The sequence below is a fragment of the Giraffa tippelskirchi genome, chromosome 1 (assembly GCF_054371585.1).
Source record: "Giraffa tippelskirchi isolate mGirTip1 chromosome 1, T2T-mGirTip1v1.2.pri, whole genome shotgun sequence".
NCBI lineage: Eukaryota > Metazoa > Chordata > Mammalia > Artiodactyla > Giraffidae > Giraffa > Giraffa tippelskirchi.
In genome coordinates, this window is record NC_137275.1 from 160,618,485 (window position 1) to 160,632,852 (window position 14,368).

Below are 14,368 nucleotides of genomic sequence, written 5' to 3' on the forward strand. Positions count from 1 at the left end.
TAACAATATTAACAGCTACCATTTATTGAGCATTTATAAGGATCATCTCCAATCCCCATGCTCATATTGTAAGGAAAGCTTTCCTTTTAAAGTATAATTTAAAGTTGAAACTGAGGCTCAGACAGTTAAAAGTAACTTGTCCCAAATCGAACAGCTGGGAGACCTGGACTTCTGACAGAGGTTGGTCTAACTCCAAAGCTCAGAGTTCCTGCTGCAACACTCCCTCTCTCTAGACAATTAGGAATCTTTTTTTATTTCAACCAGGAAATTCAAGTCAGCTCAAGTCCAAAAGTATTTACTGAAAAGCCACAAAGAAGCTACAAGAGAAATACAAGGAACTATCGCTCCTCTCGAGACGTTTTCAATATCAGTGTCAGTGAGCAGGTCAGCCTCTTATACAACATTACTAAAGAAGAGCAGGAGGCAGTCTGAGTTTGGGCCAAAATGAACATTTTTAGAGGTAGAACTTTGTGAACTGAATGCTTTTTGTGTGTGTCTGTTTCACGTGCCCTTTCACTGTCAATCCTATAATAAAAACCAAAAAAAAAAAAAAAAGGAAAGTGGAATGAAGCCTTGAAGTTCATGGCTTCAACCAGCCACACGTACTAAGAAATATTAATTATCTAGCCTTGGGGTGGCTTGTGAGTTGCTTCCAGCCAAGCACTCTGCTATCTTCTTTCTGGCTCTTTGCAAGAACTCCACATTCCCCCTCTCCCTCCGTATGGCCGTGTACTCGTAAGCCTTGAGCTTGCTGTAGTAATCAGAGAATTTGTTGTAGAGGATGGATATGGGCATTCCATTGAGGATAATTCCAAAAGCAATGCAGAGGAAGGCAAAAAGCCTGCCCAGGTGGGTCTCTGGATACATGTCTCCATAGCCCACAGTGGAGATGCTCACCTGTGAGGGAGGGAAAGTAGAATGGATTGTTAGCATCGAGAAGGAGAAGTAGGAAAAGAGAGAACCAGGTAGGAAGGTGTCTTCCATCTCCCTGAAGGTGCACATGGGTCATGTAACGGCTCCCCGTGGAGCCAGCTTTTGAAGGTACCAGGAATTTTGCCTGCAAGACTTGTGTCATGGAAAGAATACAAGCTTTGGAGCTGAAAGGCTTGGGTTTAAATCCTGACCATCACTTATAAATTTTCTTACATACAATACAGAGGAGGTAATATCTACTTTAAAGGGTTGTTGTGAAGGGCACAGAAGAGAATGTGCATGAAGTTCCCAGTGTAGAATAGGCTCAGTGAATGTAGGTCTGTGCCTCCCTTCATCTGGGGCCAAGTTTAGAACAGGGTCCCTGGGTTTGCCTACCTGATACATGTACTAGAAAGAGCTTGGGCTTAGAACCAGTCAGACCTGGGTTCACATCCTCACTCTGACCCTTCCCAGCTGAGTGACCTTGGGCAAAACATTCAGAATTTCTAAGCCTTGGTCCTTGCATCTAAAACAGGAAGATGGAAGGTATGGTACTGATAAACAACGGAATAGTACTCAACCATAGAAAGGAATGAAACTAAGTGATTTGTAGTGATGTAGATGAACCTAGAGCCTGTTATACAGACTGAAGTAAGTCAGAAAGAAAAACAAATATCGTATTATATATTAACACATGTGTGTGGAATCTAGAAAAATGGTACAGCAGAAATAAAGATGGAGACATAGACAACAAAATATGGACACCAAGGGGGGGAGGGAGGAGGTGGGAGGAATTGGGATTGACGTATATATACTACTATGTACAAAATGGGTAACTAATGAGAAGCTGCTGTGGAGCACAGGGAGATCTACTCAGTGCTCTGTGGGGACCTAGAAGGGTGGGGTGGGGATGGTGAGAGGGACACTCAAGAGGGAGGGAATATATGTATACTTATGGCTGATTTACGTAGTTGTACAGCAGAAACCAACACAACATTATGAAGCAGTTATACTCCAATTAAATAAATTTTAAAAATAAAACAGGAGGATAATAACTAACTCTCAGGGTTCTCATGAAGGCTACATAAAAAAAATGATTATATGTATGGCTGAGTCCCTTCACTGTTCACCTGAAACTACCACAACATTGCTAACTGACTACACCCCAACATGGGCTTCCCTGGTAGCTCAGATGGTAAAGAATCGGCCTTCAGTGTGGGAGACCCAGGTTCCATCTCTGGGTCAGGAAGATCCCCTGGAGAAGGGCATGGCTACCCACTCCAGTTTTCTTGCCTGGAGAATTCCATGGACAGAGGAGCCTGGCGGGCTACAGTCCATGGGGTTGCAAAGAGTTGGGCATGACTGAGCGACTAACACTTTACTTCATACCCTAATACAAAATAAAAAGTTTAAAGTTTGGGGAAAAAAAGATTATAAAGTGCTTCACACTATCAGGCACACAAAAGACATTAAAATCAGCCTCCTCTGTTGTCCTCCTCTCATCCTTAAAATAGGGGCAACTCTCATACTTCTCATACAGCATATTAAAAAGCAGAAGCGTTACTTTGTCAACAAAGGTCCGTCTAGTCAAGGCTATGGTTTTTCCAGTAGTCATGTATGGATGTGAGAGTTGGACTATAAAGAAAGCTGAGTGCCAAAGAATTGATGCTTTTGAACTGTGGTGTTGGAGAAGACTCTTGAGAGTCCCTTGGGCTGCAAGGAGACCCAATCAGTCCATCCTAAAGGAGATCAGTCCTGGGTGTTCATTAGAAGGATTGATGTTGAAGCTGAAATTCCAATACTTTGGCCACCTGATGCGAAGAGCTGACTCATTTGAAAAGACCCTAATGCTGGGAAGGATTGGGGGCAGGAGGAGAAGGGGACAACAGAGGATGAGATGGTTGGATTGCATCACTGACTCAATGGACATGAGTTTGGGTGAACTCCGGGAGTTGGTGATGGACAGGGAGGCCTGGCATGCTGCGGTGCATGGGGTTGCAAAGAGTCAGACACGACTGAGTGACTGAACTGAACTTATACTTCTCAGAGCTGTTAGGTAGTTCGAATGAGATATTTTGTCTTTAAGGTGCTTTAATTGCCAATGTCTGGAGACACACACTCATTATTCTGCAAAGGGACTTTTGTAAGACATCACTGACCACAAATATGTTCATCCTGAATGAAATCCTTCCCTTCACACTTGTCACTGCTTTAAATTCCACTAATTAGAGATTTATTTAGGTTAACAAGCTTCTGTTTTAAAATGCAGATACCCACAGGACTAGTTATCAGTCAATGTAGCCAGAGAAAGCCCAGGAAAATCTCTTGGGGCCTGTTTTTTAATGCCTCATATACTAAGACTCCCATTAGTCCCAAGACTCTTGGCAGAATTACTAGAAGTCTTTTAGGCAGGGCTGTTGATTACAGTTGAAAAGACTGTGCATCGCACAACTCCAGGGGGCAATGTCAGCTTCATCGATTTGTGTTGTTGCACAATTTTCCAGCGTACAGTTATAAATGTACAGATCTGATCACCCTGTGGGTCTGTACAGAGACAGCCTCTAGCTTAGAAATGTAAACATTTTTGTTTCGATGACATAAGGGTCAGTTTGAACTTAAAGTGTGATTGATGAGTTAGAATGAAATGGACAAGTGGGCCAGCTGGGCAAATCTGGTGGCCCTGATAAGAACCAGAGCTTCATGCAGCCCATCAAAGCGAGAGGTTGCAACTCCTCTTGGGACAGGTGACACACCGCCTCTCGCTACTCCATCTCCAGAGAGAGACCTGCGGAGGGTGTGTGTATTGGGGTGGGGGGGGAATACTCCCCCCACAATGGGAAACTTCAAGCCTGCATCTAAGAGAGGCAGGAGGGTGTAGACTAGGTTAGGAAGCAGGTGTGGCCCTAGGCCACAGCTGTGGGATTGGGGTAAGTGGTCTGAATGCTCTCTACCTCAGTTTCTACTTTTGAAATGTGGAGAGAGAATCATAGTGTGTACCTCTGAGGGTTGTTATGGGAGGTAAAGGAGTGGCTGCTGCTGCTGCTGCATCGCTTCAGTTGTGTCTGACTCTTTGTGACCCCATGGACTGTAGCCCGCCATGCTCCTCTGCCCGTGGAATTTTCCAGGCAAGAATACTGGAGTGGGTTGCCATTCCTTTCACCAGGGGATCTTCCCCACTCAGGGATTGAACCTGCATCTCTTACATCTCCTGCACTCGTAGACAGGTTCTTTACCACTAGCGCCACCTGAAGGAGTGTCTGGCACTGGTATATAAGGGATAATGTTAGTTGTGCTCCTTAGTCCAACAGACTGGGGAAGAGATTCATGCTGAATGCTGTTGGGGGAGACTGGATGGGACACCATGTCTCCAGTAGAGAATCTCCTTTTCCTACCTTCTGGACTAAAGGGTGATCAGAGATAGTGATAAAATAAGATCATGGGCTAATCTTGAAAAAGAAAAGAAAAGTTTGCATTGTGTGTGTATGTATTTGTATGTGTGTATGTTCTTGTCATTAGCCAGGCAGAAAGTAAAAGCACCTGAATAGTTAGGGAGTTTGGGATGGATATGTACACACTGCTGTACTTAAAATGGATAACCAGCAAGGACCTATAGTACAGCACATGGTACTCTGCTCAATGTTATGTGGCAGCCTGGAGGGGAGAGGAGAGTGGATACATGTATATTTTTGGCTGAGTCCCTCTGGTGTGCACCTGAAACTATCACAACATTGTTAATCAGCTACAAGCCAATATAAAATAAAAAGTTAAAAAAAAAAAACTGCATTAGCTCTCTATCCAGGTGTGTGAACAGCTTCCATATGTCACTAACCCCATTGCTCAGACCTCTTTGTGAGTGTTTAGTCAGTCAACTTAGCTGGAGTCTGGATAGAAGGGTGAGTGACAGGAAGGGATAGTTCAGATTAGGAAACACCCATGAAAGACCAAAGCAGAGACTTTGGTCTAATCCAGCCCCTCAAGGATCCAGGACTGGGAGGGGTTGGGGTGGGTTGGAAACATGAGGATACACAGGAAGGAAAATAACTGAGACAAAGTGCCTAATTTAAACCTTTGCTCAGTCCCCACACTGGCTTTGATTCTCTCCCAACCCCAACTTCTTTCTTTTTTAATTTTTCTTGGCTGAACTTTGAGTGAAAAGTCAAAAGCAAAGAGAATTGGCTGAAGAAAGATTCAATATTTGATGTGCATAATATGGTTTAAATATTTTTGTATGTCTTGGATCTCTATTTTTAGACAAGAGATCTCTTCTGCTAGGAGACTGTATGACTGATTCTGAAGAGTTCGTTCAAAATGCAGAGCTAATTTATGCACTGCCTGTGTAGGGGATAATCTGACTTAACTGGTGATCTGGTTCTTGCTTCTTGGCTCCGGAGGGACCCAGGATTCCTTGGCTTATGGAAACTTCTTCTCCACATTCCACAGGCCAAACCATTTCTCCCTGAGCGAGCATTAAAAATGGAAGGTCCCAGAATGACCCAGTGGCCTCACAGAGCGAGTTCTCGCATTGGCAGGACTTGGGTTTGGACATGTGACCGAAATTTCCACCATCCATCTTAATACCGTGAAAAAATTGGCTGGCTCAGCCACTCTACCATTCTGTTGAAAACTTACATATTTTTCCCTAGCTCTTGGGTTCCCAAAGCCAGAATGCAGGCTTTCCCTAGCAGCTCACCCACTGGTCAGCAAATGCTGACCCGCTAAATGTTATAAGGAGGACAAGCATCCGATTTGTCTCTGAAACTTTAGAATAACTATACTTGAATTTCTCCTTCAGCAAGGAATGTTTAGTTCCTTCATAGTGACCTCGTCATAAATTACATCTTGTGCTCAGTTGCTCAGTCGTGGCTGACTCTTTGTGACCCCATGGACTATAGCCCACCAGGCTCCTCTGTCTATGGAATTTTCCAGGCAAGATTACTGGAGCCGGTTGCCATTTCCTACTCCAAGATCATGTCTTAGCACCTAGTAATCCCTACATCCAGGAATAATGATTTCAAGGAATAAAACTGATTTCCCAAAGAATTAATTCCTCTTCTTAATTCCCAAAGAATTTGAGATAGTAAAGACGAACATTTTCTGGCTGAGATTATTGCATACTTCATGTTGTCCTTTAATGAATTTAGCTTCAAAGACTATACTTAGCCTACCCATGCGGCTGTGGCTACTACAAATATTTTAGGAATTCCTTCTTGGGATTATAATCTATACAGAGAATTCAGTGGTATGACCTTGAAACAAGTGTTCTTATCCACCTTGAGGATTAACCTTGGGGCTGGTCTTAAACTCAAGGCTCTTGACTATTTGAAAACATTAAATCCAGCCTCATAAAGGGAAAGATTTAGCCCCACTATGAATAAGTAAGTGGATATGTTGCAGGTGTTGTGACACGTGCTCAGTGGAACAATTCCTCAGGGGAATTCAAAAAATGTTTTGATCAGTGGAAGCCCTGTTAGAATGAGGTCATGGGTAATCTCCTTGAAGAGCACAACCAGTCTCACGTGTGTACGAAAGTTCTGAGATGTACATGAGTTGTACCATAAGGGGGAGGCTGTCCAGAAGCTCAGGCCAGTTTGGCCTCTGTCCCTAGAAAGGCACACAAGAATGATGATGCCTTCACAATCTCAGCTTACTTGGCACTTCTCCCTGTGCTTTACAGTTCTATCATGTCCCACTCAAGTTGTATTGGCCAACAGGAAGAGCTCACAGAGCTAAAAGGGGACCACCTCAAAATCAGGAGTCCACCAGACCAAAGATCACAGAAGTGCCTAAGAGCCTTTGCCCAACTGATGGCTCCTGTGCTATTTCTGAAGGAGCCAGGAGAACTTCAATGCCTTCTGTGCCAAACCTTTACTCCTTATTTCTTGGCCCCAAGCCCCATTCCCTTCTGTGCACTTTTCTGTAGTTCAGCAACTGGAAGGCTGCAAACCACATTTTCCAGGTTCCCTTGCCCGCTGTCTTGTGGTGAGGTTCTGCCAGTGAGAGACACTGTTGGGAGACTAGAAGATGGAGTGAGGAAGTGAGGGTCTCTCCTGCTGCATCCAGCTTCTGCCGTCATCCTTCAGCAATGACAGAGAGCCACAGCTCAGGCCTCTTTCAGCACACCCAGCACCGCCTCACGGTGCCATCTTGGGTGTCCTGTCATCGGCCTCAGCGGCTCCTTCTCTCTACTCCCAGGTTACAGTAACCCTGCCTTCTCCTATTTGCTCCCCTAACTCTGGGGCCACCATTGTTTCCTAACTTACCAATCTTTAGGTTATCTCACTTTCCCCTTTTTGCTCTTCCAGTCTGTATCAATCTCCCTGTATCAAATGCCCTCTGTTTAAAATACCCTGGTTTTGTTTTCCATTTTCCTGATTCACCTTTCAAATGCGCCTTCTCCAAGCAAGCAAGCGATAAAAATAAAATGAATCTCAGTGATCCTGTCAGAGCCACCTATTTGCAAAGAAATGATAACAAACTTGTGGGCCACAATTATGTGACGCCTCAGCCAGAGCTAAATTTTCTTTTTTAAGAGTTTTTGTTAGTTTTTAAAGACATGAGTTCATGATATAATTTCCTATTTGGTTTCTGCAGCTTTAACCTGCTCTGCCAAGCTCAAAAGGAAACGGTCTGTTCAACTGTCCTGTTGTTCCTTTTCTCCTCAAAAACACAGCCTCAACGAAGGCCGATGCTTACAGCTTGATCATAGAGTTAACTGTGCTTGTTAAGCTGTGCCATGCATTTCCCACACCCAGGCAACCCAGGGAGCCTCAACATGGCTGGAGCTCCTCTGGGCCTGGCCTGTTTATCTGCTTGCTCAGAAGCTCTCCCAGGATCGAACAGCTGACCCTCTTGTGCATCTTATAGTCTCTCTCTTTTCCCCAGGAGAGAAGGAATCACTTCTGTTTTATTTTCCCCCAAATGAATCTGGAAGCAGAGATTATTGTTTCCATGTGATAAAGACTATCAACTAGTCAGATATGGTAGCTTCTATTTACTGTGGATAGCTTACGGGCTAGTACTTTACATATGTTTCCTATTACATTATGCTTACACATAACCTACATTGGACAGATGAGCAGGGTCTGTCTTCTAATGCATGAGCATCTCCAGACATGAGTGTCCATAAGGGATTTGTTCTGCAGCTGTAGGAGAGTTCACAATAATGAAAATTGCCATGCTTCTCTTAAAAACCCTGACTTGAATTACTGAGGAAGGTTGCAGGATCCTTGGCATAGAGACAGAGGAGATTATTAAAAACAAGTCAGATGCTGGGTTGTCTGGGAGCACTAAAAACACTTGGAAGGAGGGATTAGAGAACCTGTTCCTAATGTGGGTGAATATACCACAAAGGCTACAGCACTGCAGTGGGGCAAGAAAATATCAGTACTATTTTTCTTTACCTCATCTTTACATTTTCAATGTGTGAGTGTATGTTTTCTGAGCTATATAATATATGTGAGAAGTAATATCTTAATGCAGTAGGTTGATTATATTACAAGACTCTATTTTTTATGTCTTCCTGTATCCAGGTTCTTTGCCATACAACTTTGTGGTGCTTTCCTATAGTGAGTGGGCTAATTTGCTCTGCCTTTGGCCTTGTGACTTGCTTTGGCCAATGCGTTGAGCATGTGACAAGAACAAAAGCTTATCAGAGCTTGCATGATTGGGCTTGCACACTCTCTCTCTCTTGCCCTTTGCCACAGCCATGGATACATGCCACCTGGATAAGGAAAGACCTAGTCGCCCTCTTCATCCCAGATGTCCATCAGACTGGGACTGGGACATGAGTGGCTGACACCAGTCCAAATGACAAGAACCTTGTGGTTGAAACCAGCCTGAGTTGCTGACTTGCAAACTCATGAGCCAAAAAAGATGCTTGACATTTTAAGCCACAGAATTTTGGGGTGGTTTGTAATGCATCATTATTACAGCAATAAATAGCTTATAACTGATGAATAACTACATATTTATCATGGGTGTGTGCTCAAAATTTTTTAAATTATGAGATGTATGATCTCATAATCATACATTAGGATTCTACTTCTCAGATTCTCATGTCTGCTCAGTCATGCCTATTTGGATGAGCTTCTTCTCACCATTCAAGCTCTTTTTTTAAAAAATATATGTACACACTGTTATATTTATGTATTCATTTATTTTTGGTTGTGCTGGATCTTTGTTGCTGCGTGAGGGCTTTCTCTAGTTGTGGAGAGTGGGGGCTACTCTCTAGCTGCAGTGCATGGGCTTCTCACTGTGGTGACTTCTCTTGTGGGAAAGCACAGGCTCTAGGCTCATGGGCTTCAATAGCTGCGGCACTCAGGCTCAGTAGCTGCACCTTGCTGATTCTAGGGCCTGTGGGCTCAGTAGTCACAGCTTGCTCACCACTCAAGTTTTAATAAATGTCAACTTTTCCAGGAAGGCTTCTCTGACCATTCCACTATTATATCAAAGGTAGATTCTGCCACCCAGATCACTCTCTATCCTATAAAAACACACTAACATCTGAAATGATTTATTATCTCTCTCCATTAGGATGCAAACTCCATGAGGGAAAGAATTTCACTTCCCACGCCCTCCCCCCCAATCACTCAGTATCCGTAGAGTTTAGAATACTCCTTGGCATACTAAGTGCTCAAAAAAAAATCCTGCTCAGTGAATGAAAATGGATTTTTGAGGGTTACGTGAAGATTTGGTCCTAATCTTATGCATCTTTTTACTTTGCATCTTCTTTTCTCTTTGCTTTATTGCAAATAAGGGCCCTTAGTGTACAGTATGCAATGTCATCAGAAATATATAGATGAATTGGGTTAATAATATATTGGTCCTGAGGAATAGAGCAGTCCTCAAATCTTAAAGGGGAGTTGCTCCCATTGTTTTCATAGGTTAGTTGAGAAACAAATACAGGAAACCAGTCTTTTGTCTAATTCATAATGACTTTTACTAGTATAACTAATTCTTAGAGAACAAAATGGATGAATGCCATTGGTAAAGGTTAAGGTTGGTTGACATGTGCAAATTCTGGCCTATGAAAACCATGCCTTATAGAGATAACAAAAGATGAATCACACTGGTAAAAGTAATAATTGGTAAACTTTGTTATAGATAGAAACTGAATGATAATTCAATTTTTATTGTCAAATCTATAGAAAATACCAACTTTGAAATGATTTTAGTTAATATAAAAAGGGGGATAAGTTGAAAAATTTTAAGTATTATACATCAAAAAGATCAAGACATTAAAGGAGATTATTAGGCATTCACTTCAGGAAATTTTTTAAAGAGAAAAACTCATTATTAGCAACAGACTTCTCATCATAAATTTTATATTAATATACAAAAGGTAAAAAAACCCTTTTGTGCATTAAAAATACAATATCAAAGAGTCCACTAGCTCCAGCTTACATACACTAGCCTTCTAAGATATTTGGCTGAATGAAAACTTGACTTTCTACAACTTGGTTTTATGTCATCAGCCTGTGGATTTTCTCTTTTCCCTCCTTGCTTTACTCATCTCTAATGTCAATGTTGTTTGCCAATGCATGTGTCTGGCCAATGCATTGGCCAAAATTTATAAACAATTTTTTTATAAATAAAAAAATAAATTTATTTATCCAATAATGGATAAATCATGCTCCACTAGTTCCATCTGTACACATGGTTATCTACTATGGGGATGACCTTTCATCATTTGGAATATGATCAGAGGAGCAGCATTTGGCTCAAATGCTTATTTGGAAGAGCCAAACATCATTCTGTCATCAAGGAAAGCTCACAAATCCTGTTGTACACGTGAGTACTCTGCTTTCCAGGGAAGTGAGACTCATTGAATTGTAGAGCTCTACACCCTTTCCTCTTGGAGATGAGAAAACTGAGGCCAGGGGGAAAGGGGACGAGTTTTCACAGTTAATGAAAGGGTCACACACTATGTAGGGTCACAGTTAATCATTAGCAGATCTGTGACTGGAACCTAAACCTAAATTTTCCATCCTACTATGCTACACTATTAGTAGGAGCCCTGAGTAAGTTCACGTCAGAACTTTACACCAGACTGTGGGTTATAACATATCCAATATTAATGTCAAAAGTATCTATTTTATAACACAGCAAAAACTGGTTATATTTGCTTAATGTCTTTAAAGCCATTACAAACAATCTAATTAAAAAATAAGGGAAGCATACACCTAGTTCTTTCCTATGTGTGCATGTGGCATGTGTTTGTGTGCTAAACCACTTTAGTCATGTCCCACTCTTTGCGACCCTATGGACTATAGCCCACCAGGCTCCTCTGTCCATTGAATTCTCCAGGCAAGAATACCAGAGTGTGTTGCCATGTCCATCTCGAGGAGATCTTCCTGACCCAGGGATGGAACCTGCATCTCCTACGGCTCCTACATTATAGGTGGATTATTTACCACTGAGCCACCAAGAAAGCCCCTTCCTATGCACATATGTCAATTTATTCATTGGCTTAAGAACCCATCAACATTTCCAGGAATTCAGGGATTTTTTTCAAGGATTTAGTCTAGCACATGAGAAACAGATATTTGAGTAAATGGCATAAATTATTACAAAAGGCAAACACCAAAGAAAAGAATGACAAAAATAACTCATGCACTAACTTCAAATTAAGCAAGGAATGCAGAAAAACTCAAGCTTGAGAAGGGCAGTGCTAGGTGTGGAAAGGGCATGGGTTTTGGTGTGGAAAGGCATGGGTTTTGCAGTTGGGCAGGCTTGCGTTTCAGTCCTCACTTTGCTACATTTATCTGTGTGTCTACACTCAATTTCTCTGCACCTCAATTCCTCTAGCTGTAAAATGGGGCAATAATGCCAGGTCCAGAAATAATTTTTGTGATACCAGAGCAAGTTTCAGTGTTAGATGCTCAGATTTAGCTAGAACCAGTGAAATTTCGGTGAGGATTGACACTCTTCAGCCAAGTCTTGTTTCCTTCCCTGCAAACATCAACAGTTTCCTTCAACACTTGAAGGAAATTTTTCCTCTTAAAAAATAGTGCTCTTAGCCACTTCACATGGTTGTGATGCTGGAATAAGTTAAGCATTATAAACCACTCAGGACAACAGGTGTTCAATAAGTGACAGATAACACAAGTGATGATGATGAAGTTCCTCAGGCTTCATCAGTGAACAGTCACTGTTTCTTAAAATCAGCCTCTCAGGGGTATTAAAACTAAATCTAGCTTTGGAGATTCCTAGGACCACGTCAGGACCACATCAAGCTTCTTGGACTTCGTCTTTCTTACTGGACTATGTCTTTCGAACCTTTTAACACCCAACCTATTTTGCTGCTGTTGCTTTATATTTTCTGGTTGAGGACAGTGAGAAAGAGAAAGCAATGACCATTAAACAAGGCAGGGGAAAGATGACGGAACAAAGCAAGGAGGGCGGCATCACCCAGGAAGGAGAGCAGCAGCTTCTGCCAAGTTGGGGAAGCGGGAGGGAAAGCTCACGGGCCGTGGTACTCACCGCTGCCCACCACCAGGCGTGCGGGATGCTGGTGAAGTTAGTGCCCTGCACGTCGTGCTCCACAGAGTAGACGGCGGCGGCGAAGGTGAGGATGCCCATGGTGATGAACAGCATCAGGCAGCCCACCTGCTGGTAGCACTGGCGCAGCGTGAAGCCAAAGGCGCGCAGACCTGTGGAGTGGCGCGCTAGCTTGAGGATGCGGAAGATGCGAAGGAGGCGCATGACACGCAGTACCTGGCCCACCTTGCCCACGCGGCCCATCGTCTCAAGATCGTGCTCCCGCGGCGAGCCCTTGCCGTGCAGCTGGTCCTCGCTGGTGAAGCACTCGAGCAGCAGCTGCAGGTAGAGCGGCAGGATGGCCACCAGGTCCACCAGGTTGAGGGCGCTGCGCGCAAAGCGCCGCAGGTCGGGCGTGGAGGCCAGGCGCAGCAGGAACTCGAGCGTGAAGAAGGCCATGCACAGCATCTCCACGTGCTCCAGAAATGGCTGTGGGTTGCCGCCGCCCTCGCCGCCCTCCGGCTGCTGCTGCATCTCTTCCACCGTGTTGAGTGCCAGCGCCACGACGGAGATGAGCACGAAGAGGCTGGAGGCCACCCCAATGGCCTTGGCGGCCACCGATGAGAAGGGCTTCTCCATGAGGTTCCAGAGGCGGCGCCGCTGCGCCCCGTAGAAGCGCATGTCCTGGAAGAGCTCCTCCGCCTCCTCCGCCTGCGCCTGGGCGCGCAGCTCGCGCTGAATCTTGAGTTGCTCGCTCAGGTCGTCGCGCCGCTCCTCGAAGCAGATGCGGCAGCAGCGTGGTGTGTACTTGAGACGCACGCCCCAGTAGCCCAGCTCCTCCAGGAAGCTGCGCGGGCACAGCTCGTCGCGCACCAGCAGTACCCCGGACGAGTAGAAGTTGTAGATGAGCTGGAAGACCTCAGGGTCGCGGTCGAAGAAGTATTCGTCTGTTTGCACCTCGTAATCGTCGCACAAGCCCAGCTGGCGGCTGCGGCTGGTGGACGTGGCCAGGCGGCCCAGGCGCGTCTTGGGGTAGCAGGCCAGCTCCGTGTAGTCCAGGTGGTAGCTGTGGCCGCCCACGTTCACGTTCAGCGTGGTGGACACGAGTGGAGTGTCGGCGCCGCCGCCTTCCTCTCGCTCGGTGGTGGTGGCCTCCCCTGGCTGTCGGTCCTCCTCCTCGGCCGGCTCGTCCTTCCACAGTTCCTCCTCCTCTTCCCCATCCTCATCCTCCTCGATGTAGTAGTTATAGTTGCCCTCTGTCCACGGTGGGATGCTGGCCTGGGAACCTGAGCGGCCCCCCACGGAGCAGATGCTCTTGCGGTGGTATTGACTGCCCGCCTCCTGGGACGCGTCTTCACCCTCTGTAGTATTCCAGGACCTGTAGCCCCAGGACCGTCTCCTCTCAGTCTGTTTCAGCATAGCTGGAGGAATGGGAGCCCTGGCTTTGCCCTCCTGGCTGTGGTCGGGTCCCTAGCCTGCTCACTGCCCCTAGGAGTTGGTCACGTCCCCTGTACTGTCTAAGAGAGACCCGCCTGGACCAGCAGACCTGGGGTCCCCAGCATTGCCCTGAGAACTGGCCCTCCTGAGGCTCTGGGCAGCCCAGCCCAGCCCAGCCTGTCTGTTCTGAGCACATATACTTACAGCTGTTGACTGCTCTAATCTTGCTGGTAGGGAAGAAGCAAGTGTTAGGAGGGATTTAGAGACTCTTAGTTTCCACCCCCCCCCCCTCTCTGTGACGCAGGGGATGATTATGTGGCCTTAAATCTGTAGATAATCAGAAGGTGGCAGAGATGATTGCTAATAAAAGTGCCTGCCAACCCTGCCCTTAGGAAGTGAGCAGTGTCGGTGTGCTGAGATGGCATCAACTGAATTTGCTATAGAATGTAGACGCCTGTGTCTTGACACTTAACTGTTGAAGTTGCAGCTTCTGTCCTAGGTAAACCCACCATGAACAGAGACAGAAATGACAATAGAATGC

General features: G+C 45.0%; 1 protein-coding gene across 1 annotated transcript; it reads right to left on the reverse strand.

Annotated features, from left to right (window-relative positions):
- Window positions 1–279: 279 nt before the first annotated feature.
- Window positions 280–14,062, reverse strand: KCNV2 (potassium voltage-gated channel modifier subfamily V member 2). Its single transcript, XM_081495508.1, has 2 exons — window positions 12,394–14,062; window positions 280–897 (listed from the first exon to the last, which is right to left on the reverse strand). The coding sequence occupies exons 1-2, from the start codon at window positions 13,807–13,809 to the stop codon at window positions 616–618; spliced, it is 1,698 nt and encodes a 565-aa protein (XP_081351634.1). The 5' UTR covers window positions 13,810–14,062; the 3' UTR covers window positions 280–615.
- Window positions 14,063–14,368: the final 306 nt, after the last annotated feature.